Source organism: Suillus clintonianus (assembly GCF_016758775.1).
Source record: "Suillus clintonianus strain FC179 chromosome Unknown DEU56scaffold_18, whole genome shotgun sequence".
NCBI classification, from domain to species: domain Eukaryota; kingdom Fungi; phylum Basidiomycota; class Agaricomycetes; order Boletales; family Suillaceae; genus Suillus; species Suillus clintonianus.
Window position 1 is genome coordinate 385,595 of NW_024539242.1, and position 23,865 is coordinate 409,459.

Here is a 23,865-nt window from a genome sequence, read left to right on the forward strand (position 1 = left end):
GAACATTTGCCGGGCCGCATGGGAGAACAGTCTTTGTCAAGCAGATTATGATATTATAGCGCTGTCCAGAACTTCCTTTGCATCGCTGAGATGAAAGACGTTGGCGATTAGGTGTGCATAACAATCAAGTTTTGGTTCAGGAAGTTTTGTTCCGTGTCCTGAGTAGTCCTTTCAGAAAATGGTTTCCCTTGAATACGTCAAGCCCTAAAGCGGGAACACAACCTTTGAGCCGATTGATTTTATATTTGTGTAGTTCACTCTTGAATCGGAGGGATCAGTCACTGATCAACAAAGCCATACAGAAAACCTGACCATACCATGGCATATAGGCAAAATCCGAAACCATTGAAGAATCACTGAACTTCGAGTGAGTCTGGCCAGTTCTTAAGCGCGTCAATACAGGGGCTGCCAAGTCATTGATAAGCTCCCTTCCGAAGGAAGCTTGGCGTACTGCTGAATCATTATCTCGATCGTGGCAGGCATGATATGCCGTAGAATCAACTGGAATGCATTCGGAGACGGAAGGTCCTCTCAGTCACAGAGCTTAAACGGTCATCAGATCAGTGAAGTAAAATATGAGACGAGCAGCTCACCATTTCCTGGAACTTGTTGGGTATGCGTGTTCCCCTGTAATGTGGCTCGTTGCCAGGTCTCAAGGTCATCATAACTTCAAATACATGATTAACGGCGCCGAATAGAGTTGACTCGGTCACGTGCTGGGCCTCAAGCAGATTCTCGAGTCGAAGGTTTCATCCGACGAGCGTGAGAGCTCGCAGTGGCTGTTGGCATAATATTAATTGGACAACTTGTACTTATGGCTGTGGTACATCTGCTCCGTCCGACGGTACCTCTTCTTGCATCCCTACCCAACGCCTCCATTCTAGCCCTTGCTTGTGAACCATCATCAGAGCCAGTATCACCGGCAGATACCACAGGTAGTGTTGAAACAATATCCTTGCTTCCTTTTCTCCGCAACGCCGCCACCAGGTCCAGGCACCACGAACGCAAATTGCGTTCGGAACTAAGCTTGTGATAGCAAAGGCCCACGTGGTCAATCCTGACAGTGGGAACAAGATAGAACAAATAGGGACAAGGAGTAAGGAGTGACGGAGAGCCACAAGTGCATTTTTTTGTGGGTTCAGCACGCAAAGCATCTTGTAGCCTGCTTGAGCGTAGGACCCTCGAATGAAATGCGACAAGGAGTTGAAGTGAGGGAATTGCCAACTGTAGAGAAGCATAAATAGTGCGAATGCGCCAAGGGGGTTATCAATCATGGACATGTCTAGTGGTGCCTCTGCGAGGAACGAAGGAAGGAAAAAGTGAATGGGATAATCTGCAGATGGGAGAATATTTCCACCACATGCCGTCCAGCCCATGAGAGGCGGAATTCCACCAACGACTGCGCCCACCCAGGTGTTGGATACGCTTTTGCGTTTTAGCCAAGTGTATGCCGCTGCGTAAAGTACAATGTTGGCTGCACCAAGACAAGCTGTAACTGGGCTCGCCATGAACCACAGTACTGCAGGACCTGCTACTCCTGTCACAGCAGCAAAACCTGCAGCATGCAAAGGGGAGATAGCTTTGCGAACCAGCGGCCTTTGGCGGGTGCGAGCCATTTGAGCATCATAAGGTATTTCTTGAAGTTGATTCAAAGTATTTGCTGATGCTGAACACAGGGCCGTGCCGACAGCTGTGGAGAGAAGAATTGGGACCGTTGCAGGAAGTGGGGAGAGAGCGACCCCTGACATCGCGGTCAAGACGACCAAAATAGTGAGGCGCGACTTGGCAAGCTGCGCGTAAATCTTCAATAAGTGTCTCGGGGTGAGCACTTCAACTTCTTTGAAGCCTGCGGGGGCAACATGGGCTAAATGGGGTTCTGCGACTGCATGTGCAATGCCCCGGACGCCAGTAATATCGGAAGGCTTTATCCCATCAATGCGAGTGGACCACTGTTGATTATGGCAAAAGAATGAGGTAAAATCTCGATACGCAGAAGACACGGTGTATGGTCTGCTGAAAGCCGCGGAAGCCAGAAACTTTTGGCTAGCGAGAGAGCGTGATGCACTTGATGTGCGGGCAATGAAGCTTTTGCTACATGACTGAAAAGCATGTATTTTTCTCATTTCTGTATACACGGCAGCGATTTTTATGCATTAGCTCGCTGTCATGAATAACGACGACGAACTCACCTGCACCAGCGCACAGACCAAGGTTCCAGTTGGCGGAGTTTGAACGCCTTCTCACACCGCGACTTGTTACACGTTTCTCAAAAGTTTACTGTTAGGCAGCTTAGTGAGCTTTCTCGCAATTGTACTTCATCCCTTCATCGTCGCGAGGCCCCGTCGTAATACCTTGCCATGCCTGGCACACATCTCCTCCCGCCAAATCTTCTAAAACTATTTGCACCTCGACCGCCTCTTCCTTATGCACGACCGGTCGGCAAAGACATCCACCGCGTTACTTCCAAAGATGTCGATGGCGTTGCAAGTATCCTAGCACGACTCAGGGAAGCCTCGACTGCAACATTGATTGCAGGGAACGGAGAAGTAGGAGACGGGATGGAAGAAGGCGAAGAACCTGCTTTCACACTGGCCGAAGAAACCAAAAGGCAAATTCGGCGAGAGGAACGCAAAAAGAAAAAGACGGAAGAGTTCAAGATCGCTAAGGAGACCTGTGAGTCTGGTTGTTTTTGTCGGCATCATTTCGGTCTACTAAGCACTCCTCATAGACAAGCCTGCGGACGATGCGGAAGCCATTGGGGACCCGTATAAAACGCTCTTCATATCACGTCTGGTTAGCTGCATCATCCTGTTGATCCTGCGCGTTTTGCTTACCTTGTTCATGTAGAATAAAAACGCAACCGAAAGTGACCTTCGACGCGAATTCGAGAGCTTCGGCACCATTGAACGGGTAAGACTGGTGCGGGACCAGAAAGGCCGGTGCAGAGGTTATGCATTCATTGTCTACGAGCGCGAACGAGATATGAAAGGTAATGATGGTAAAAGCGTTGTTTTTTCTTTTGTACTGAGCTCTTTTTAGCGGCTTACAAGGAATCTGATGGTTTGCATATCATGGGCAAGCGCATACTGGTCGATGTCGAACGAGGCCGGACTGTAAGAGGGTGGAAACCCCGTCGTCTCGGTGGAGGTCTTGGTGGACGCCCTAAACCAGTTGAACAACCTGTATTACCCCCTCCGAGAGTTCCCGGTGGACGTGGTGGTTTTGCAGGGGGTGGTGACGGGGGTAGAGGAGGGAGGGGTGGAGGGTTCGGCGACCGAGGCGGATTCCGAGGCGGTCGCGGTGGTGGATTTAGAGGCGGCGGTGGCGGCGGCTTTGGAGACCGGGGAGGCGGCTTTGGAGACCGAGGTGGTGGTTTCGGGGACCGGGGTGGTTTCCGGGGCGGAGGTGGAGGTGGCTTTCGAGGAGGACGTGACGATGGCTACAGGTTGGTTTAAATGTTCGAGATAACCTTCATTTGTGACTCACTCTCTCTCCAGGGGGGGCGGTCGAGGCGGCGGCGTTGGTTACCACGGAGGTGGATTTGGTGGTGATGCTCCTGCTGCTAATGGCTTCGGCCCTCCAGGTGCACAAGTTCCTGGTGGTCCGGGCGGCTTTGGCGGTCCTCCACAACAAGGCTATGGACCACCAGGGGGCGGCTTCGGACCAGGTAGAGGTGGATTCCGTGGAGACCTCAAACGAGAAGGACCTGGTGGGTACGATGACAGGGACGCTAAACGACCGCGATATTAGTTGCGGCCGGGTGAGATACGTCCAGTTCTTTTTCGTTTTTTTCTGGTGCTTCTTGCTTCAAGTCCCATGACTCTCTGCGCTAGGTGGGGTGTGTAAGTACTGAACGCTTTTGTTGTCACATTGCTCTGCAGCCTTTGCGTAAGTATCACTATTTTATTGCTAGGAGCTGGCCTATTTTTATGATTGTTAAGGCGAGTGTGAGTATACCAGCATGCTATACAACAACCTTTGAAGTCCGTCCCTTGAACGATAAGAATTATCGGTGCATATCCTGGTGATCAGGACGCTTGACGAGATGACAACGTAGCGAGAATGTTACTATTATGTTATTGTTATGCGCGCGAAGCCCATGCTACGTTTTGTTCGGATGATTTTCGGGCCAATCACCAGATCGCATCAAGCACCCCAATCTGAGATTACTGTGACATGTCGCCCGTGGTTACAACATCAATGGCTAAAAGCAGGGTCCCTATACGATACTGTAACGGTAAGTACGTACCAGTATCTATCGCTGGCGGTGAGCAATACATCATTGAGTAGCTCTTATCATTAGTCTGCGCTCCAGTACCGCCATGACTTCTTCAGATTAACCCCATGATACGGTGTGGTCAAGGGATCGCCGGTAAAACCAGACTTTCGGCTCCCTCGGGAGAGAACGTCACGGATCACAGGCTAGCACAGCCTGATTTGACATGTCGGAAGTCGATCCTTTACTCAAAAAAAAAGTTTACAACCAGTTTCATGATTTGCTCACTTGACAAACCTTGGTATGTAGACCTTTGACGGAGGCATGCATGACCCTGCAGCCCGGCCGCGGAACGGTCCGCGCGTGCTTTTTTTTTTTCTATCGAAAACATGGAATGTTATTTGCGAAAAAGGCTAGTTCTCATGTTGATCATTTGTTCCGAACTGCATAGCAACTCCCGGTGCCGCAACCTTTTTGTTCAGCCGCGTCCTACTATGAAGAAGGTCCGAACGTTCACATCAGTTTGTTTCAGTGGCCGGATAAGAAGCCTGAACTTTGAAGTGCCAGCACACGAGATCGTGATGCGGCGTCGGATGTAAGCTTTACTTGCTTGACAGGACTGCGTACGAACATGCGTATCTGCCCGCCAATGGTAGCAGTTCCTGAAACCCATCAAAGATTCAACTCAGCCCACTAACCGAACCCGACAGATCTTATCATTCCAAACTAGTCATCATTCCAAGCTGTATTACAGCATACTGACATGACCCCATCCAATGTTTTTCGCTCTCTGGGCCATGAATCAAGCTCAATGACCCTCTGGATATCGCCTTTATTGAGCTCTATCGAACTTGTTCAACCGTATTCTACCCAGAACTCCCATTTTTTTGGATGCGTAGTTCATCCCGTCACAGCTCGGAAGTAGACATCTCCCCCAACTACGGTTCCTTGGTTGGTACCCCGATCCGGTGAGTTCCCTTATTTTGGCTTTGATCCGTACCTCCCTCTCTCCTTCCATGCGTGAATCTTCCTGCGCGACCCATCTTTCTCCTTCCTGACTTGCCTTTTGAGTAGCCTGCGTGATCGTCTGATCTGCCGTACGATTGGCCTGCCACCTCTCCGACCCTTTCTGGCTGCCTTCTCCTTACAAGGCCTGAACCGCGCGTCCTGTTCAATTCAACATCTTGACATAAGGGCAACCGATCTCCGGTTTTTCGACTGCACCAAAAGCCGCCCAAATAAACAACTGAAAGGGATAACCTCCCTTTCTACGATCATCTGCTTTTTGCTTCCTACCTCTGCCGCTGGACTTGGAAAGTGGGTGCGAGACCTCTACTCTAGAGCGCATTTCTTGCGTTCGTCTCTGGATGCCCATGGCACATGCAGGTTATGTCGGCCAGGATGAGCTGCCAAGGCATCCTTTACACTGCGAAAATCCCCATGCCGCGTCAGACTGTTCGCCTTCTCCCGTTAGCTCATCAGCTCAGTCTCCGGTCAACGTTGGCGCCGTCCGACCCAGTTCCGCATCCCTATCGGACAGCAACGAGACAGATTCCAGCAAGGTCCCGTCTTCTGGTCCACAGAGGTCAAAGTCCATTAGCGGCGTAGGTGCCAAATGGGAAAGAGAGAAGCGGAAGCGTTCACGTGTCACTCCTGAACAACTTATCCATTTGGAGCGCTTCTTTTCAATGGACAGAAGTCCCACCGCAGCGAGGAGAAAAGAAATCAGTGATTTATTAGGCATGCAGGAACGACAAACACAAATATGGTTTCAAAACAGGTTCGTAAATTCTCTCTAGCGCACAAGCACCGCTGATGACGGCCCTTCAGACGTGCAAAGGCCAAGCTGCAAGATGGCAAGAAGGGTCGAGGGGACGGCGCTGAAACCCCACCTGACACCCCCCCAGAATTGGCGACCGGATATGAAGCAGAGCTACACAGCCTTATACATGAAGACGAACGTAAGTGTCCAATCTTTTGGGGCCTGGTTTCTTTACTTATGCCGTTTTTGCTACCAGCGGTGACCATCATTCCGTGCAATGATTTGTCTATAGGGACGTGGCGTCGTATTGCAACCGCCGTAGGGAAGCACGATCTCGTGGCTTACCTGTGTGACACCAAGCGCTGCTTGACGTGGTTCATCCACTCAGCGGGCTATGGGTTTAAGATGGAAATCCCTTTCGACATTATTGTCGATACAGAATTTACAAATGCAGCGCCAGGGTCAGGGCTGGCTTCATTTATCCTTTCACAACCGCCGACTTTTTACCTCGAGTCCTTCTCAACTCCCGGGCCTACTCAGGTACTGGGGCAAATTCGGCAATGGAAAAAATGTGCGGATTGGACAGAAGGACAACAAGCCACAAAGATTCTGCGTCACGACTTGATAGGTTCAGCGGTACAACTTGCACACCTTCTACGCCATCTGAACGCCCATGCTTCTGGGTCGGACATTCGTCTTCATTCGCCATCCTATTACTCTCAGGAGCCACCACCACCTCTCATGGAGGTCCCCCAACCTCCCATGGCAAATTTAACAGGGCCTGCATACCCGTATGGTGGAGATGTCAGTGACTCTAGAAGGGTAGAAGGTCCTGTCCACATACGAAGAAGATCTTTTTCCGGTGGTACCATGCGATTGAGTCATTTGCATCGGCCCAGTCATCAGTCTCTCGCTGTGGACTTGCCTGTCAACACAACCCCAGGGCCACATTCAGCCCCGTATGCTTCATCGACCTTCTCACCATATTCCAACCGTAATCACCCATCCATCCACTTATCGTCTCATTCACCGATGTTCTCGGAATACGCGAACTCCGTGTCATCGCATAGTACATCGCAACAATCCCAATCTCCCGTCGACTACGGTCCAGCAGATACCCATAGCGTCTCCCAGCGTTCCTATTCATCCGCCTCAGTTCATCAACTATATGATGGTACTATGTCGATGGCTTCTCCATATTCTAGCAATGGACCAACCCCTAGTTCCTCTGCCCAGACTCCATTCGTTTCCCCTTCACCACCATTATTAACAACTCCATTTTATCCTTCCACAAATGATTACAGCACACGGGGCTGAGCCTCACTAACTCACAATACCTGGTATAACATATGAATCCGACGAGGAATTCCTTGATCAAAAATTGTAACACCCTGGACCCTTGCGCTGCTTCGCATGGGTTGCCCAATAATTTTTCGCCTTTGTTCTCGGTACATACTTCATTCGCCTTTGCATCGCAAGTTGATCTTTCACATTCTAATACCCTACACTGCTTCCACATTTTTCGGTACGGGGTCCGTCATTCCACGCTCCATGGGAAGCATATCTTCCGCACTGAACGCTGGTATACATCATTATTTAATATCTTACTTGTAACCACAAAGATACCTTTTCGCACACCATAGCTCGCACAGTAGATGATAATAAATCCTCCCTGCCAGCCTCGTGGAGTCGGAAATGGAGCCGGCATGATATCACACATGTGAGATTGATTAACGACTAGCACTGAAAGCACGATTAATGGAATGGGGTTGTACAAATACAATATGCCGGTTATATCTGATTATTTTGCCGCTGCTCCCGTTCTCTGCTTAAGCGGGCCGTGTAGGTTTTGCTGATCATGTTGACTGTGAGACTTTGAGCAGCTGCACGACTAGGTACCTTGGCCAGGACTCACATGTTTCCAGGTAACGCTCGAGACACCGAGACAGGCATGTCTGGAATTTAGAGAATATCAGCATCTTCCTTGCAAACTCGGTGGGTAGACCCACCTCCTCTGAGCCGGACAGGGAGGTCCCAGGCTTCGTAATGCACTTGTCATAGCATTTTTCGTTCGTTTTCTGAAAGCCGCTGTTACTGTGAACACCAATAGCAATGGTAGGGACCACACATTTATAAGCTCCTGCGCGCTGGCTAGGGCAATCTCGGAGCGTACACCATTCATTACAGCTTCTTTCTTTGCGGCCATGTCTGCAAAGGATAGTATGGGCTGAGTAGCAGTCAGAATTACACGACTGCACGTCACATACCTGACGGAGAACTAGACGATGCCGAGGATTTGAAGAAGTCGGACATGGGAAACAAATGGTATGGGTTGGAAAGTTAGAGCGACTTGGTTGAACGAAAATGTCAATTAAGTGAGGACGGTCTTGAATAATGTGTGACTTCGGGAGCAATTGGAAACTCTAACGGCACGGAATATTAATCTGGCAGCGAAGAGCGTTGGCTCGTACTGCGATCACAAATATACTAACGGTCGTATACGCTCATGGGTGCACGGGAATCCACGGGACGCAACACTGAATCTGAAGATACAGTCCCCGACTATTATGAACTGCTGGGCGTCGAGGAATCGGCAAGCAGCGACGAGATCAAGGTTTGTTATAACTTATGTGTTACATCAAGTGTCCATTGTCTGATTGTCCTCAAGAAAGCCTTTCGAAAATTGGCCCTGGTTCATCATCCTGACAAGAACAAAGATGATGTCGAAGGTGCTACCAACAGATTCGCCGCTATTCAGCAAGCATATGAGGTGCGAGTTCTCACTCCTGGCGATATCGAAGGCTCATCGCATGTCGGATCGACAGGTGTTGAGTGATGACCAGGTTAGTACCTTCTATCTATGAGTTCCTTTGTATTTGACTGTCCCATGCATGTAGGAAAGAGCCTGGTATGACACTCACAAAGCATCTCTGGCGCCAGAACCGGATGCAGAGGCCGTCTTCGAAGACATTCGAAAAGGCGCCCCACCTCCCCGCGCCCGCGGGAGGGGCCTGACTGTCAGACATCTAGCTCAATTTCTTGATGCGACCGTATGGTCAGGTTTTGACGACAGCGAGAATGTGCGTTCCACATATAGTGCATTGCCTCTCATAACCGCAATAATATACACACAATGACACCTACTCATACTCACCCACCACCAGAGCTTCTTCACAATCTACCGCAATCTCTTTACACGCTTGGCACAGGAGGAGAACCTCATCTCTGAGATCGAGTATCCCAGCTTTGGCGATGCCTCCTGGCCTTGGTCCATACCTAAATCCACAAATGAGCCCGCTGCGCGCAATTTTTATAATGCGTGGACTAACTTCGCGACTCTAAAGGATTTCGTATGGATGGAACAGTGGAACCTTGCTGAGGCACCCGATCGCCGAGTGCGACGGTGAGTGATGGTGTCTGTCGCATTTTGTGGCTGAGCAAGTGCCAGGCTCATGGAGAAAGATAACAAAAAGGCCAGAGATGAGGCGCGAAAGGATTACAACGATACTATCAGAGTAATTGCATTTTCGTCTTACTTGAACAAGGTCTAAATGGTCGTGCGCAGCAACTGGCCATTTTTATTCGAAAGCGCGACCCGCGCTATAAGGCTCATCTCGCTGCACAATCTCGGGCTAACAAAACTTTAGCCCAAGCCAAAGCTCCCACATCTGGGTCCTCCACACCACGCCCCCAGCCCACCACGCCATATGTAGAGCAAGACTGGCAAAGAGGCGGTATGGATCATGATGCTGATGCTGACCTCGAATGGGCAGCGGGTGAAGGCAACGCAGAGGAATGGGAGTGTGTCGCATGCGGGAAGACATTTCGTAGCGAAGCTGCGTGGGACAGCCACGAGCGTAGCAAGAAACACATGCGGGAGATCGAGAGACTGAAAAGGGAGATGTGGCAAGAGGAGGAAGCATTCGAGCATGGTCCGGAAAAGGGAGAAAGCGACGAGAATGAGGTGGATGGAGATTTCGAAAGCGAGTTTGTTCCTCCGCCCCCACCAACACCGCCAGAGCCGGTACTCGAAAACGGAGACGTATACGAAGCCGGTCCATCCACAGAGGAATTCCCGGCTGAAGAAGACCAACGCGTGCACGAAAAGGGCAGAAAGAAAAAGTCCAAGCCCCAAACAAGACCGTCAGATGATGCGCCGGCACCCCCTACCCCGGCACCCAAAAGCGGGGATGGTCCTCAGGGCGAAACATCTTCTCAGCCTGAACTTTCAAAGAGGGACAAACGAAAGCTGCGGGAGGCGAAGAAGGCTGCCAATGTCGAGGCAGAGCACAGCATGGTTTGCACTTGTCCCTCCGCGCGGTGGCTCTGCTGTACTGACATACCCATAGGTTTGCAACGTGTGCAAATCGCCCTTTGAGAGCCGCACGAAGCTATTTACGCATATCCGTGAGACAGGACACGCACTTGCTGAATCTGAAGAGCCGGCGCGAGGGAAGAAAGGGCGCAAGGGGCGATAGCGATTGATTGACGATGAAGATCGCCATCGTATACCAGATGGAACATGAGTCAACGAAACACCTATCATTTCGGCACCCTAGAACTCGGACAATGATGTGCTAAGGCATGAAAATTGTGAACCACATAGATATACAATCAGCTTGATAAAATGTCTGATAAACATACAAGCGCCCTACGTGAACAGCATAAACCCAACTATCCCATAAGCTGCGAAACGTCCTCCGGTGGGTATTTTGTCTGAGAGAACGTCAAGAGCCTGGTAGGATGCATCAGTCAAGCTCAAGATTCGAAAGTACCAAAGATGAAAAAGAGAAACAAAAGAAATGAGACGAACCGCTTAAGGCTCTGTATATATTTCCTGCTGACTTCGTCGTTTAGCACATGCGCAACCTGGTCCGTGGAGATCTTTTCGCGGGCGGAACGTTCATGGATACTAGTAAATTGTTCAAATGAGACGGGCATTATGATGAGTGGAGGATAAACACGCACCCCACCATCGTAACCCCGATCGGCCACGGTGCATTACCAATAGACAGGCGAAGGTACGAGTCATTCGCTCTCTGGTATTGCCGCTTTTGCATGTAATATACTATTTCAGATATGCGTACAAGCATGTCCGGTGGTAGATTCTGAGATAAGTGAGTGTCAGCTTGATGATTCCCATTTTAAAATAGATGAGGGTCTGTGATGACGACGAATGATATGTATGATGTTTGAACGTGCGGCACAGCGTATACATAATGTTATGCGCAAAAACAATAAATGGAAGGACAGACTCACTCGTGAACGAAGTGTCTTAAACAGTGGCTTTAGATACTCGGCAGACTGAACTTGCGTTGCTGCAGCCAGTTTGCCCTGATGAGTCCGTTTGACGTTTTCTGTTTCTCTTGTTAGATATATAGGGCCAACACTTGTGGAAAACATACCTGGTCGTTCATCCATTGCCTCCTCCCATTCCTTGAGCGTCCGCTTGAGTGCATAGTATATGATGGGGTACAACTTGTCCGGATCTGTTTTTATCAGCTCCAAGTCTACCATGGCTACACTCCCGGCGTTGTTGTTCACTTCTCCGTCATCCTTCTTCTTCCCCTTATCGTTCTTGGCTCTCATTTCCCTCTCAACGCTCTCGACATCTTCCAGTGCCTTCCTAAAGTCGTTCGTGCCAGCTTTCTCGTGTCCACGCTCTTCGATGAGTTCGAGAGCACGTAGACGCAGACGTCGGTCGCGATCACTTTCACCGAAAAGTCGGATCGGCTGGCCTTTGACACGCAATCGGCGGATAGCTTCGTTGTTCGGGATGTTAAATGCACTATCTAAGATTGTCGAGTCTGGGTCGCGGCTTTCCGGTAAAGGAGTGTTAGAAGTGGAGCGCGAGGAAGTGTCGGCCTGCTCTCCGAACCATAAATTTATCAGCAGTGAAGACGGCAGGTTAAGCTCACTATTTTCTTCTGCCTACTTCTTGCTTGTGCAGCGTCCTTCTCTGCTGCCTGCTTTGCCGCCCTTTCTTTTTCTTTCTCCTCGCGTGCTCGCCGTTCTTCTTCTTCTTTCATGCGCTCGAGTTCACCTCGACGCACATACTTGGATGGACGTGTTTCGGCGTCATTCTGCACGGCCTTGCGCTTGAGTGCAATTTCAGCTTTGAGAGCGTCCATAACGATAAATTAGGAACCAAATGCAGTCAGTGGGGAGTAATGCAACTATTCTTGCTGACTAATCATCCCACTCCGTCCAAACCCGACTCTCGAGGTTTCTAAGACCGCATCCATCAGCACACAAAAATGTCTGTCTCTGAGACTGCTGATCTGTCGAGGTCCGCTTGCATTATCTTTGTCGCTCTTACTTGTATCTAACAGAATACTAGCAAATACGTCCTCCAAACCGCTGGCTTTGACGGTACGTGTTACTCTTCCTCGCACCATGTTTTACATCTAGCTAACTGGTCTCGGTTGGATGCAGCTCGCTTTCCGAACACCAACCAGACGCGTCACTGGTGAGCAGCCACAGATTTCTAGTGTGCAGCGTGTGTTCTGATTGTGTCATATCATAACAGCTTCCAGAATTACACGGACTACTTCAAGTGCGTCGCCGCCAAGGGCGAAGACTTCGCACCATGCAAACAATTTAAGCGTGCCTACAACTCATTGTGTCCTAGTACGTTTTTTTTCTACCCTCGTTATACTCGGCATCCTCACTGTTGTTCTAGATGAATGGGTAGGTGTTCGATACCGTGGCGTAGAGCTTGATTCCTTATGCATACTGTCATGTCCAGATAGCGAAGTGGGACGAACAGAGGGAGAACGGAACATTCCCTGCGTCACTCGAGCCTTGATAGTATACGCTCCTGCACCTTTTTATTCAATCATAGACTCGGCTGCAGAGCTCTGCTTTCTTGAGTGGATTTTTACACGCTGCTTCTACCCAGGCTTGGCTTTGGAATAATTTTCACCGCGGACGGTTTGCGATTGAGACAGTCAGCTGTAAGGCCTTCTTGGTAAATGTCATTGAAGTTCTGAGCCTGACTGTGACGCGTAAATAACAAGTTCTTGATCCGACGCCTTTGAGGATGAACCCCCTAAGCCAGCACACAACTCAATATTCCTAGACTATCCAGCATATTTCACTAGATTTATAGGTTTGCTAATGTTGTCCGAGGGAGACGACGAGCTGCGTCGGCACGTGAGATCGTGATTATGCCAATCTTGAAACTTACGTGCATGTCCACACCAAACGATGGACGGGATCAACCTCAACGCTCTGAGCGAGAATGCGACGCGGCTTGGCATGAGGATTCAAGAGACAATAGCTGAGCACACCCGGGATCTGTCGCTGACACGGGGCGGGAGCTCACTGTTTGACATGGCGGACGACAAGGCGAAGAATATAACAAAGCAGCTCGAGTCAAGCAGCGACCGTGAAAAGCTGGACGCCATGAAACGATTGATCGCGGTTTGTACCAGTCAGTGTAATATTCGTACTGAAATTATAACATTGCTTGTCTTCAGCTCATCTCAAAGAACCGGCCAGTCTCTTCTTATTTCCCTGCTGTAGTCAAGAATGTAGCCAGCCCGAACCTGGAGCTACGAAAGCTGGTGTACATCTACCTCCTTCGTTGTGCACCATCTGAACCTGATCTGGCATTGCTGTCGATCAATACCTTCCAGCGGGACCTCGCTGATCCGAGCCCTCTCATACGCGCCATGGCTCTTCGAGTGCTGAGCGGCATTCGAGTTCCTACCGTTGCTACCATAGTACTTATGGCTGTCCGCAAGTCTGCTGCAGACCCAAGCCCATACGTTCGTAAGGCTGCTGCATTGGCCGTTATGAAGGTATACAAGTGAGCTTAACCTAGTTCAATATCCATTTCATAAAACATACGTATCAAGATTAGACCAGGCGCACCACACAGCTCTGCTCGATATTATGACGACTCTTCTACGCGATCGTTCGCCGCTTTCACTTGGGACTGCTGTTCTTGCTCTCGACACCATTGCGCCATCTCGCCTCGACCTCCTCCACGTACATTTCCGCCGTCTCTGCCGCGCCTTGCCGGACATTGATGCATGGGGGCAGGTCGATGTTCTCCGCGTGCTCGTGCGATATGCCAGGACTATGTTGCCGAAGCCCGTTCCCGCCAGTGAGAAGCAAGGGGAAGAGGTGGATAAAGATCTGAAGCTCCTGCTAGCCTGCGCAGAGCCACTCTTTATGAACAATAACCCTGCCGTGCGCGCATTCATCCACTTCCATCATGAAAATCTTGTTGACCAAACAATCAGGTTGTTCTTGCTGTTGCACGGGCATTCTACTACCTTGCTCCTCCATCTATGCTATCAAAAATTGCCGCCCCTCTCCTTCGCCTCCTCAGCGTGTCGCGCGAGGTTGAGCGCGTGGCACTGGTATACTTGCTCGTCGTGGCCCGTTCGCATCCAGTACGTGTCTTCGCGGAGTTATGGAACAGGAGCTCACGGTGCTCATTGATTGACCGTTACATTCTCTTTTCGACTTGATCTTGCTCGAATTGCACGTCCACTGCCCCTGTCTCCATCTACAGGTTCTATTCATTACATCTCACAACCGCCTTCTCGTGCGTGGGGATGATGCAGAACAGGTCAAGCGGACAAAGATTTGCGTTCTCCTGGCATTATGCACAGTCGACAATCACCAAACATTACTGCGAGAATTCGTGGTACGTTTAATTTACTTATTTGGAGGTAGAGGTAAGGTTGCTGATCGCAATCACCCTTTTTCCTCCACATCATCTGGCTCAATACGTCTGGCTTTTGATCATATGCTGCTATATTTGTCCTTACTGTTGAACTGCCATTGGTATGCAGGACTATGCCCAGGACACAGATGACTCTGTTGTGGGCGATGCGGTTCATGCCATTGGACGCATCGCCAGCCTCGTTCCCTCGTCTACGCCTCAATGCCTCACTGCCCTCATGGGAATGATCAACAGTAAGCAAGGTCGGTGCGTCTTATAATCTCCTCGTAGCACGAATTGACATGATTGCATAGATATAATCGTCTCAAATGCAGTCCTCGTTCTCAAGTCCCTCGTCCAAAATCAACTTCTTACACCTTCCTCGGCCTCAACCATGACTCTTGCAACTTCCTTGTCGTCGCAGCATGCTCTCCTCACGTCATCTATTCTCTCGCTGACACCATCAATCTCCACTTCATTATCAGCTGCACCCCTGTCCTCCACAAGCCCGGAGTCGACCCCTGCGGCCCAAGCCCCACTCTCCATCATTGCCCAGCTGGCACGGCGCATTGACGATATCCGCCACCCTCATGCGCGAGCTTGCGTGCTGTGGCTTGTCGGTCAATACGGCTCAGTCCCAGGCACCGGAACAACAGTGGAAGGTGTAGCAGACTGGGCACCAGACGTACTGCGCAAGGCAGCGAAGAGCTTCAACACTGAGGTGTGTTTCAACCCACCTCGTAATTCCCCAGCTTACGTTAAATCCTACCAGGCTTCCCTAGTCAAACTTCAGACCCTCACTCTTGCCGCGAAACTGATACTCCTCGCGCCCACGCACCGCACGCTTGTCCTCCTGGCACGGCATGTGCTCACACTGGCTCGGTATGATGAAGATTGGGATGTGCGTGACCGTGCGAGGATGCTGGGAGCACTTCTTGTTGGTGCAGTTGCGGGCGTGTTGAGCAGTAATGATGAGGAAGGCATTGGGGAAAATTGGAATAAGGAAGAGCAGGCTGGAAGGCTGGGTGTGGTGTTGAGAAGGGAACAGGTGACACGAGTGTTGTTCGAGGGGAAGACTGGGACGATTGAAGAGGAGCAGGCGGCTGGTAAGTGTTTTTGTCTTCTGATTTTTGACACCGCAAGATTCGTTTGTGATTATGAGTTATGACACATACTCATTTTTCTTTACTTTCCCTTCATGTTCCACTGACACCAGTCCTCTACAGAGTCTCGTCCACTCGGAACGCTTTCCCTCGTGATAGAGAGTGAAAGTCTGCATCTTCATGATGACAATGACGACGAGACCGTGATAGATCTCCCCGAGTGGCTGGAACAGGGCATTGACCCTGCATTGCGCGATAGCGATGACGATGCACCCCAAGTTGCTTCGTCATCAACGGTTCAAGCGATTTCTTCTCAGGGAATCTCGTCTCAACGTGTGCCAACACCTGCGGGTGCAACACCAGTTGTGCTCACGCCCACAGGGGGATCAACGCCAAAGGATACGAAGGACTGGAGGGATTTGAACAAGTTCTATGCAAGTGAGAGCGAGTCTGAGGAGGAGGAGGAGGAGGAGGAGGGAGAGGGAGAGGGAGAAGATGAGGCGAGTGGTAATTATGAGGATAGTGGTGAAGATGACGGCACTTCGGAGGACGAGGGGGATGAGGAAGATGAGCAGGAAGGGGTTGCAGAACACGACTCTAATCCTAGCCATGACAGAACAGAATAGTTGATTGTCATTAGACCTTGCTTTGAACCCGCAAGCTCGGAAGTTTAGTAGATGTAGCCGTTGTGCCTCGAAGCACGCGATGACTATATAATCCTCCCCGCCAAACCCAACATGCTCACGACAACAAAGCAAGGACATGAAACATGGTTTAAGAAACAATGCAATTCATGACGCGGAAAAAGGTGTAAGACGGCAATGCCTACTTCTAGTTTTTCATACAGCATAGTATAGATGCCTAAGCGGAGATGGTGACTTCAACCTCAACACCAGGCTCCAAGCTGATGGAAGTCTAATCGAAGAATAAGGGGCAAATAATGCAATTAAAAAATTCAGGCTCACAATCTGTTTGACGACCTCGCTAGAGGAGTGCAGATCAATGAGGCGCTTATGCACCTTGAGCTCATAGCGGTCCCAGGTCTTCGAACCCTCACCACAAGGCTGGCGAACACAAGAGTCAATTTAATGCAAGTATATAATAGAGTTGTGATACTCACGGTCTTACGGGTTGTGATTTTAAGGACCTTGGTGGGGAGGCGGACAGGGCCCTTGACACGGAGCTGCTTGTCCTTTGCGCGGTTGATGAGATCAGCGGAGACTACATTGAACGATTAAGTAGGTGTTTGCACAAAATGAGGTGCGCGAACATTTTTCCAAGTTCTTGACGTTGCTGCTCGTCAAGGTGATGCGGATTTTGTGAATTTTGGCAGCGGGGACAGGGCCTGCTGCGTCGTACTCCTTGTCCTTAGCGACGTAACTCATTCTGAACTATCTTTTTTGAATAAGTCAGAGGTGACTGAACAGATTATTAACAGCTCGAAAGTGGATGATACTTGAGATGTGCGCACCTAAGGTTTGTGTGTTGATGAGAGAGATAATTAAGGTTTAGCGAGATTGTATCCTGAGTCGGCAAACTCCGAGAATGAGTCCCTTTAATCCAGGACAGTCATGCAAGGCAAGTGTCAGATCTCAGCGCACGACAGATCGTCCACTAATTCTGCGCTCTTCCTCAGGGTTTAACAAGTATTATCCGCCAGATTATGACCCAGATAAACATCAAAGCTTAAATGCCTACAGAGGTATGCACAACCAATTCTCCATGTATTGTTTCCCTCATGGTCTGCAGGCAAACATGCGCTCGGTGACAGAGCACGTAAACTCGACAAGGGCATACTCATAACCCGTTTTGAACTTCCTTTTAACATCTGGTGGTATGTATCATAACCGTAGCATCCAAAAATTGTGATTTCATCACTTCTAGTGGAACATGCAACAACCACATTGGCATGGGCGTCCGGTACAATGCAGAGAAGAAGAAAGTCGGCGCCTACTATTCTACTCCAATTTACTCTTTCCGCTGCAAATGTCATCTCTGCGATGGCTGGTTTGAGATTCATACCGACCCGAAGGTGAGCCAAGAGTAGTTGACCTTTCACAATATTAATGTCACACAGAATACTCGCTATGTAGTGGTATCAGGTGCCCGTCAGAAGGATGAAGATTGGGATCCAGAGGAGAACGGCGGGTTTGCTATTCACGGTATGTATCGACTTGCGTATACTCTGATCGTCATCTTACAAAGGTTGCAGATACCGAAGGGAAAGCTGGCCCCGCGGATCCACTTGCAGCGCTTGAGAAGACCACCGAAGCCCAAAATCATGTTGCCAAAGTACAGATACCGCGGCTTGAGGCTTTACAGGGTGTTTCGGATCGCTACAATAACGATCCTTACGCACTCTCATCTATGGTGCGCAAGCGTTTCCGTACAGAGAAGAAGATCGAGGCACAGAAGCGCGCCGAGGATGATACGCTCAAAGGCAAATACGGTTTACCGGAGGAGTTACAACTCGTTGAAGACGATGCAGAGGCCAAGCATCAGGCACGGGACGAATGGGCTAGGGCTAGAATGGAATATGAAGCAGAGAGAAATAGTAAGAGACCTCGCTTATTGACACCATCCTCGTCTGGTTCCCAATCTCGCCCGACATTGGACCCCGTATCTTCTCTGAAGGCGCGCATTCTTGACAATACTCGGCGGTCAAGTACGCTTGCAAGCAAAAGGAAACCTCCTGATCGAAGAGCACTTCTCAAGTAGATAGAACGATAGGTCACTGTACACTACGTTCACGCAAACTTCACTATGCTACTGCTGTCTAGATCAGCAGCTCATTAATTCCTACGTTTCGATGATTTCGGAGCAAGATACGATAGCAAGTCAGAACAACATTAAGAAATACAGAGAGTGAAACACGAAACCAAGATACTACTAGTATGGATGACAGGACGTAGAGTTGACAAGTCTGATCAGTGTAACGGAAGGGCATCACGGACGAGCGAGTATATCCAGCATATAAAAGAAAAGAAGATTCATAAATAAGCAACAAAACAAACCAGAATTCTCCCCTATAATTCCTATCATGAAGTCTGGTAAATTGCCCACGGTTGGTCAAGTGTGGTCATAGGACCCTCCCACTTCCAATCAGATGACTGGTAATAGGCGGACTCGCCGCCGTCAATCTCCTTGAATGCCCCCATATGAAGGAGATCGAGATGGCTGCTTTCCCTTGATTCCTCGATCTTGATTTTGCCGGGGGATGATGCACCCTGTGACTGATCAGCATCCGGGTTAGACTGCGGGCTGGGGTTCGTGGATGACGGTACAAGGTCGGGGGTGGGAGCTTTCGAGTCTTCCTCGTCTTCCAGAGTAGTGAAACGACTATAATCAATAAACTCATGGAACTCCAAGAACGCATCGTTAGGGGCCGCTGGAGGCGAGAGTTCCGACAGCGGTCCGCTGATGCTTGAAGCGAAAGCAGAGGTTGCGATATGTGTTGGGTCTTGGGCGGCGCCTTGTAAAATCCGGTCAAGAGTGTGAGCGATGTCGTCGTACACGCCGGCGTCTGTCGAGGCAGTCATGGCGACCAGCTCCTTCATCTTATCCATGAAAGCATTTGCGTCCTCGTCCGTATTGATATTTTCAACCTCTTGGTGCCTCTTCACGAGTCCCTCGCTAGGCTCTCCCTCCCAATCTTCAGTCTTCACCTTCTTGGGAGATGGCGCACCAATAGACTCGGGCTGAGTAGAGGGACCCGCGGCAATAGAAACATCCTCGTCAGCTTGGGCTTGGCGTTTCACGCCAGGGGTAAACGCAGCTGGGGGTTCGGAGGGAGATGCAATAGGTTGCTTGAGAGCACGCTGGGTGGTCTTCGCCTTTGGTGGAGGTTTAGACTTGGGAGACTTTGGAGTTTGTGGGGAAGCGGCCGCAAGAGGAGTGGGGGCAGTAGAAGCTGTTGCAGGTAGTGGAGTAGGTGATGGCACTGCGCTTGGTATGACAGTGGTCGCAGGGACGGAGGGACTTGGGGGCGCGCGTACAGGAGGTTTCTTGACCAGGGGCTGGGGTGGCTGTGGATGCGAAGGTGGCTGGGGATGCGAAGGCGGCTGGGACTGGTTTACGGAGGGATGGCGGCTCATAGGAGGCCCAACCTGGGGAGGTTGGAGGGTTTGAGGAGGGGTGGGCTGCGGCGGGGGAGGAGGTGGGGGCGCTCGATTTATATGAGGACCACTAAGTCCACCCGTTTGCTGCGATGCGAGGGCGGCTTTCATTATTTGAAACCTTTGTTCGAATTCCTCGTTAGCCTTTTGTACTTGGTTATACATGCTCTTTAGAGTATGAAGACCGATTATGACTTGTGGTGACCCCATTGGAAAACGAGCCCTCTGATGTGCCACCGTCAACACCTGAAAGAAGATGAGCTTAACGCGGCAAAATGTAGACACGAAGGGCGCTTACAATTGCAACGAGCCTGCGAATCATATCATCCGATCTCAAGACAATCCAGTACATTGGCAGTCTGCCGTCAAGGTCCCGAGTCATCCTCTGAACCTGATCTAGTAGCTGGTTGTACTCCATTCGCTGGTCATCTGGTACTGTGAGCGGTTGCATTGTTTGTAGTCCTGCATGGAAGATTAGAATCTGCGGCGAGAATATGGACGTGACGAACCACGGGATGAGAAAACATGTTTCGTATGTTGGATGACAGACATTGCATGTGCGATCTGCTCCTGAGTTGGCGGTAGAATGGCTCCTGACTGATTGGCAGGCTTCATCTCCGTCATCGGCGAGGGTTGCATCCCAATAGATGGCTGTCCTCGTTGTGGCGTGACCACCAGGCTAGGACCAGCGGTTGACACCTGGCTCGGGAAGGCTCCTTGGTGTGCGGTGGACATACCCGGCTGCTCACCGGGCGCCTCATGATTAACGATTTGCTGACTGGGCTTCGTCGCCGCCAATCGACTCTGCTGCTGCCAACGCAATATGTCCGAACGATACCGGTCGATCGTGACAATCGTCTGTTCTGGCAAGCCACTTGCACGCATCTCACCAACAGTCATATGGACGAAACGCACAGCACTTGCCATGGCTTGTGGATTGAGAGGAACACGCATAACGGAGGATGGCATTTCCCCAGCCGAACCTGAGGTACTCCCAGGAGGGTTGTTCTGAGCGCCATTCTGTGACAAATTGTTTTTTTGTGCAGCGCGAGATCTAACGGTGAAGACGAGCATACTCTCGAAAGCCTGCAGGTGCTCTTTGTATGCGTGAGCGAGCTGCTGTGCGATACCAGGGCCACTCTTAGCTGGCTCAGTATCCGTGCCTGGAAACTGTACAAGACCCATGCGACCACCTATGACCGCCCATAAATCACGTTGAGTGACCTAAATCATGATTAGTGAGTATGCTTGGAGCATCGCAAATTGTCGCAATCTTACCAACTGAGCGCCACCTTCGCGAAAGACCTGAACATGCAGGTTATGCAAATCAACTGAGCGATTATCAGGTAGCAGAACGTGCACGTTGGGCTCCACGTGATGACTCTTGCAAAAGGACGTGTACATAGCCTCGAAGCGAGGCTTGTCAAGAGGGGAAACGCCGAGAGTCGATAAGTTGACCATTCTATTCGGGGTCTGGCCATTAGCAACGGACTGAGGATTGAATTGAGGACCCATGTTCTGTGACATCATAGTAGGCATGCCCGTAGGAAGCTGCTGGGGAGTAGGGCCAGTGCGTGGAGGTACAGCACCAGGGCGTTGTATCTGGCCACCCTGTCCGGATAGTTGTGAAGTCATGGGATGGGCCTGACCTGGCGTTGGAATCTGCGAAGGACCGCTGGCCCCAGGGCTCATTCCGAAATTTGGAGCGGGACTAGACGACTGTGGCCAGGGTTGTTGAGGTGCTCCACCACCCTGCGTAACACCTGGTCGACCAGAAGCAGAGGGCATTGTATTTCTATGATGCGTAAATAGAAAGCTTCAACCATATGTCGACCTCACTTACAGATGTGGTAGATTTCCTCCAAGTATGCCAGGGGAATTTGAAGCCAGTTGGATAGCCTGATTGATTCTGAGGAAGAGAGTCTTGCGGTTGTGGAGCTCAACGCGCATCTTTTCCAACTTCGCCGACCATGCTTCATCAGGGAAACCTCTCGTTTGCGCAAGTACGGTTTGGATACTCTGCTCAAAGCTATTTATGGCTGATTGCAGATACTCCCTCCTTTGTATCAGTTCTGGGAGGGTAGGTATCTTCTGGGTCGATGCCGCCCTCATATTCGGATGACCCATCTGGGTCCCAAGAGGTTGTGCCGCCAGATGCGGAGAACCATGCATTGCATCAACATTAGTCATATTGGAAGATGAAAACATGTCCGAGGGATTCTGCGGACTAGAACCTGGCTGTGCACCCATCTGCTGCTGCATATGAAGTGTCATGGACTGAGGCGGGTGCTGGTTTTGTTGATTGGAAGGACGATCCATGAGGTGCAGCGGACGGCTAGCCAGAGCCTGGTTTGGATTGCCTGGTTTCATTTGTGGGGTATTCATAGTCATCGAGGAAAAGTTAGGTGGTATGATAGAAGATGGAGGGATGGAGGACTGGGGGTCATGAAAGGACGAGGCAGGGGGAGGGACACGCTGGACGTTTGCAAGACCGAATTGCTGCTGAATCTGTTGGACCAAGGGACCTTGTGAGTGGCCATGACCGAGCCCCTGGTTTCGAGCAAGATCTGCCATCTAATATAATGGAGTCAGCACACGTAATTACGAAAACTGGACCTGAACGAGGCATCGACTTGACTGGACTTGGGAAGCATGAATCTCAGAATAGTATAATTTATGATAACAGATACGGTGATCGATTAGACGAGAACAGTACCCAAACCGACCATCAGTGACATGAGTGGGGGTGGGTCCTGCGAGCGAACACAAATGTCGCAGAAGGGGAGGACATAACTTTAGAAGATTATAGGAAAAACTCACTTGTGGGTTCATCTGAGCGGAATTTGTGTCACCATTGGACTGAACTCGATAGTTGTTCTGCATTTGAGCCCATATACGACTATGTTCGGGGTTAGGGAGCCCGGGGACCATCTGAGAGTCTTGTTGTTGCTGCTGCTGCTGTTGCTGCTGTTGAGACTGCTGTTGCATGTGCTGCTGGGAGATGAAGTTTTGTATCGAATTCATTTGGTACGGGGGCATGCGATCGGCCATAATGCAAGGTCGTAGGCTTGCACCAAGATGGGTAACGCAACTTAATGAGGACGGTGACAGCGAGCACGACGTGGTCTGTAACGTCGTTGGCGGTAGCGCCTACGACGAGGGCACTGTTTAACGCAGTGGACGCTGTTTGGGATAGCGTGCAGCTGGGGAGATGCTGGCAGTCACAGTGGGAAGCAGACGGCGCTTCACACCATGAAGCGAATGCTCGGTTGGCCTGTGCTCAGCTCGTGCTGTCGGACTTTCAATCTTTATTATTTTTTTATCATACAAATTCGTATTTTCAATTGCCACATTCTCTAAATAATATTCATTTCTTTGCCTATTTCTTCCAATCTTTCTCCGCTTCCCATCCGCGAAAACGCACTCATCCTCCCGGCAAGCCATTGGTGAAATTATATTGATGATTAATTCTCTCATTAATTCTCTATTTAATTACACCCCGCGAGAACTGGCTTCATCGGCTTTTGCCGTGCCTCTGGGTATTGCACTGTACTTATCTCCACTTCAACGTACTTCAAGTTCCCAATCGCAACCCACGCCGTTGAGCTCGAGCCTTGCCTCCAACTCAACGTGTGTGGAGTAAATGCACATCATGAATCCTCAAGGCAGCTAAGGCGACCTTGCATACTTCGGAAACTTGCGAGAACAATCCAATTTCCTTGTACCACATTTGGCCAATTTTGTAAAATCAGGAACAGAAATGCTTGACCCTTTGTGGTCTGCTACTAATTAATCATCTCTCCCTTTCCACGCACGGATTCCTGTCGAGAGCGGTCTTGTCTCGGTCCTCGTGCCTCCACAAGTCGCTTCGGGTTGGGAATCGCTTCAAAACTGGATATTGAGCTGCGTTCACTGGAATTGAATATGATATCAACTATGTCTACAGGTTAGTCTTGCATTAGACTCTTGTTTTCGGCCGGTTTGGCCTG

General features: G+C 50.1%; 11 protein-coding genes across 11 annotated transcripts; 6 read left to right on the forward strand and 5 right to left on the reverse strand.

The window, feature by feature from the left end:
• Positions 1-719: 719 nt before the first annotated feature.
• Positions 720-2,229, reverse strand: DEU56DRAFT_883736 (protoheme IX farnesyltransferase). The gene is made up of 2 exons (XM_041356145.1): positions 2,190-2,229; positions 720-2,125 (listed from the first exon to the last, which is right to left on the reverse strand). The coding sequence occupies exon 2, from the start codon at positions 2,121-2,123 to the stop codon at positions 813-815; it is 1,311 nt and encodes a 436-aa protein (XP_041211059.1). The 5' UTR covers positions 2,124-2,125; positions 2,190-2,229; the 3' UTR covers positions 720-812.
• A 128-nt stretch (positions 2,230-2,357) lies between these two features.
• On the forward strand, positions 2,358-3,750 carry DEU56DRAFT_870287 (U1 snRNP 70K protein; the record flags this gene model as incomplete). The annotated part of the gene is made up of 6 exons (XM_041355617.1): positions 2,358-2,673; positions 2,729-2,793; positions 2,848-2,989; positions 3,040-3,243; positions 3,316-3,445; positions 3,498-3,750. 6 exons carry the CDS (start codon positions 2,358-2,360, stop codon positions 3,748-3,750), a joined length of 1,110 nt encoding a protein of 369 aa, XP_041211060.1.
• A 1,665-nt stretch (positions 3,751-5,415) lies between these two features.
• On the forward strand, positions 5,416-7,565 carry DEU56DRAFT_198478 (uncharacterized protein). The gene is made up of 3 exons (XM_041345032.1): positions 5,416-5,996; positions 6,047-6,177; positions 6,235-7,565. Exons 1-3 carry the CDS (start codon positions 5,584-5,586, stop codon positions 7,293-7,295), a joined length of 1,605 nt encoding a protein of 534 aa, XP_041211061.1. The 5' UTR covers positions 5,416-5,583; the 3' UTR covers positions 7,296-7,565.
• A 107-nt stretch (positions 7,566-7,672) lies between these two features.
• Positions 7,673-8,385, reverse strand: DEU56DRAFT_789614 (Tim10/DDP family zinc finger-domain-containing protein). The gene is made up of 5 exons (XM_041352552.1): positions 8,246-8,385; positions 8,107-8,186; positions 7,988-8,056; positions 7,894-7,933; positions 7,673-7,843 (listed from the first exon to the last, which is right to left on the reverse strand). Exons 1-5 carry the CDS (start codon positions 8,289-8,291, stop codon positions 7,770-7,772), a joined length of 309 nt encoding a protein of 102 aa, XP_041211062.1. The 5' UTR covers positions 8,292-8,385; the 3' UTR covers positions 7,673-7,769.
• Positions 8,386-8,416: 31 nt separating this feature from the next.
• Positions 8,417-10,592, forward strand: DEU56DRAFT_789616 (DnaJ-domain-containing protein). The gene is made up of 8 exons (XM_041352553.1): positions 8,417-8,592; positions 8,647-8,748; positions 8,804-8,821; positions 8,876-9,058; positions 9,143-9,381; positions 9,427-9,493; positions 9,544-10,275; positions 10,328-10,592. The coding sequence occupies exons 1-8, from the start codon at positions 8,485-8,487 to the stop codon at positions 10,454-10,456; spliced, it is 1,578 nt and encodes a 525-aa protein (XP_041211063.1). The 5' UTR covers positions 8,417-8,484; the 3' UTR covers positions 10,457-10,592.
• DEU56DRAFT_789621 (Prp18 domain-containing protein) lies at positions 10,593-12,188 on the reverse strand. The gene is made up of 6 exons (XM_041352554.1): positions 11,897-12,188; positions 11,384-11,843; positions 11,238-11,335; positions 10,947-11,086; positions 10,792-10,890; positions 10,593-10,713 (listed from the first exon to the last, which is right to left on the reverse strand). The coding sequence occupies exons 1-6, from the start codon at positions 12,107-12,109 to the stop codon at positions 10,653-10,655; spliced, it is 1,071 nt and encodes a 356-aa protein (XP_041211064.1). The 5' UTR covers positions 12,110-12,188; the 3' UTR covers positions 10,593-10,652.
• Positions 12,189-13,009, forward strand: DEU56DRAFT_789625 (cytochrome c oxidase, subunit VIb). Its single transcript, XM_041352555.1, has 6 exons — positions 12,189-12,267; positions 12,319-12,350; positions 12,414-12,447; positions 12,508-12,608; positions 12,661-12,668; positions 12,727-13,009. Exons 1-6 carry the CDS (start codon positions 12,236-12,238, stop codon positions 12,784-12,786), a joined length of 267 nt encoding a protein of 88 aa, XP_041211065.1. The 5' UTR covers positions 12,189-12,235; the 3' UTR covers positions 12,787-13,009.
• A 13-nt stretch (positions 13,010-13,022) lies between these two features.
• DEU56DRAFT_789630 (adaptin N terminal region-domain-containing protein) lies at positions 13,023-16,238 on the forward strand. The gene is made up of 7 exons (XM_041352556.1): positions 13,023-13,403; positions 13,460-13,791; positions 13,841-14,177; positions 14,231-14,383; positions 14,506-14,640; positions 14,789-14,921; positions 14,973-16,238. The coding sequence occupies exons 1-7, from the start codon at positions 13,188-13,190 to the stop codon at positions 15,824-15,826; spliced, it is 2,160 nt and encodes a 719-aa protein (XP_041211066.1). The 5' UTR covers positions 13,023-13,187; the 3' UTR covers positions 15,827-16,238.
• DEU56DRAFT_789631 (ribosomal protein S10p/S20e-domain-containing protein) lies at positions 16,155-17,222 on the reverse strand. Its single transcript, XM_041352557.1, has 4 exons — positions 17,032-17,222; positions 16,882-16,982; positions 16,727-16,825; positions 16,155-16,676 (listed from the first exon to the last, which is right to left on the reverse strand). The coding sequence occupies exons 1-4, from the start codon at positions 17,144-17,146 to the stop codon at positions 16,623-16,625; spliced, it is 369 nt and encodes a 122-aa protein (XP_041211067.1). The 5' UTR covers positions 17,147-17,222; the 3' UTR covers positions 16,155-16,622.
• Positions 17,223-17,232: 10 nt separating this feature from the next.
• On the forward strand, positions 17,233-18,570 carry DEU56DRAFT_789635 (DUF572-domain-containing protein). The gene is made up of 6 exons (XM_041352558.1): positions 17,233-17,339; positions 17,398-17,463; positions 17,511-17,595; positions 17,646-17,793; positions 17,839-17,923; positions 17,974-18,570. Exons 1-6 carry the CDS (start codon positions 17,333-17,335, stop codon positions 18,477-18,479), a joined length of 897 nt encoding a protein of 298 aa, XP_041211068.1. The 5' UTR covers positions 17,233-17,332; the 3' UTR covers positions 18,480-18,570.
• On the reverse strand, positions 18,571-22,808 carry DEU56DRAFT_789640 (uncharacterized protein; the record flags this gene model as incomplete). The annotated part of the gene is made up of 6 exons (XM_041352559.1): positions 18,571-20,122; positions 20,175-20,338; positions 20,389-21,100; positions 21,155-21,671; positions 21,720-22,450; positions 22,697-22,808. Coding segments are annotated over 6 exons (3,559 nt in total), but the record flags the coding sequence as incomplete, so codon positions are not given.
• Between the last annotated feature and the right edge of the window lie 1,057 nt (positions 22,809-23,865).

Coding starts and splice junctions, on each gene's coding strand:
- DEU56DRAFT_789630 (XM_041352556.1), top strand. CDS start 13,188: ATGGACGGGATCAACCTCAACGCTCTGAGCGAGAATGCGACGCGGCTT. Junction 14,178..14,230: donor TTATGAACAATAACCCTGCC/GTGCGCGCATTC, acceptor CCAAACAATCAG/GTTGTTCTTGCTGTTGCACG. Junction 14,384..14,505: donor TCGTGGCCCGTTCGCATCCA/GTACGTGTCTTC, acceptor CTCCATCTACAG/GTTCTATTCATTACATCTCA.
- DEU56DRAFT_789621 (XM_041352554.1), bottom strand. CDS start 12,109: ATGGACGCTCTCAAAGCTGAAATTGCACTCAAGCGCAAGGCCGTGCAG. Junction 11,844..11,896: donor GAAGTAGGCAGAAGAAAATA/GTGAGCTTAACC, acceptor TTCGGAGAGCAG/GCCGACACTTCCTCGCGCTC. Junction 10,714..10,791: donor TATATACAGAGCCTTAAGCG/GTTCGTCTCATT, acceptor GCATCCTACCAG/GCTCTTGACGTTCTCTCAGA.
- DEU56DRAFT_789625 (XM_041352555.1), top strand. CDS start 12,236: ATGTCTGTCTCTGAGACTGCTGATCTGTCGAG. Junction 12,351..12,413: donor CCAAACCGCTGGCTTTGACG/GTACGTGTTACT, acceptor GGTTGGATGCAG/CTCGCTTTCCGAACACCAAC. Junction 12,448..12,507: donor ACCAACCAGACGCGTCACTG/GTGAGCAGCCAC, acceptor ATATCATAACAG/CTTCCAGAATTACACGGACT.
- DEU56DRAFT_883736 (XM_041356145.1), bottom strand. CDS start 2,123: ATGAGAAAAATACATGCTTTTCAGTCATGTAGCAAAAGCTTCATTGCC.
- DEU56DRAFT_789616 (XM_041352553.1), top strand. CDS start 8,485: ATGGGTGCACGGGAATCCACGGGACGCAACACTGAATCTGAAGATACA. Junction 8,593..8,646: donor CAAGCAGCGACGAGATCAAG/GTTTGTTATAAC, acceptor ATTGTCCTCAAG/AAAGCCTTTCGAAAATTGGC. Junction 10,276..10,327: donor TCGAGGCAGAGCACAGCATG/GTTTGCACTTGT, acceptor ACATACCCATAG/GTTTGCAACGTGTGCAAATC.
- DEU56DRAFT_198478 (XM_041345032.1), top strand. CDS start 5,584: ATGCCCATGGCACATGCAGGTTATGTCGGCCAGGATGAGCTGCCAAGG. Junction 5,997..6,046: donor CAAATATGGTTTCAAAACAG/GTTCGTAAATTC, acceptor ACGGCCCTTCAG/ACGTGCAAAGGCCAAGCTGC. Junction 6,178..6,234: donor CCTTATACATGAAGACGAAC/GTAAGTGTCCAA, acceptor TTTTGCTACCAG/CGGTGACCATCATTCCGTGC.
- DEU56DRAFT_789631 (XM_041352557.1), bottom strand. CDS start 17,146: ATGAGTTACGTCGCTAAGGACAAGGAGTACGACGCAGCAGGCCCTGTC. Junction 16,983..17,031: donor CGTCAAGAACTTGGAAAAAT/GTTCGCGCACCT, acceptor CGTTCAATGTAG/TCTCCGCTGATCTCATCAAC. Junction 16,677..16,726: donor GCGAGGTCGTCAAACAGATT/GTGAGCCTGAAT, acceptor TTCTTCGATTAG/ACTTCCATCAGCTTGGAGCC.
- DEU56DRAFT_789635 (XM_041352558.1), top strand. Junction 17,464..17,510: donor AAGCTTAAATGCCTACAGAG/GTATGCACAACC, acceptor CATGGTCTGCAG/GCAAACATGCGCTCGGTGAC. Junction 17,596..17,645: donor CTTCCTTTTAACATCTGGTG/GTATGTATCATA, acceptor CATCACTTCTAG/TGGAACATGCAACAACCACA.
- DEU56DRAFT_789614 (XM_041352552.1), bottom strand. CDS start 8,291: ATGTCCGACTTCTTCAAATCCTCGGCATCGTCTAGTTCTCCGTCAG. Junction 8,187..8,245: donor ATCGTCTAGTTCTCCGTCAG/GTATGTGACGTG, acceptor TATCCTTTGCAG/ACATGGCCGCAAAGAAAGAA. Junction 8,057..8,106: donor GCGCGCAGGAGCTTATAAAT/GTGTGGTCCCTA, acceptor AGCGGCTTTCAG/AAAACGAACGAAAAATGCTA.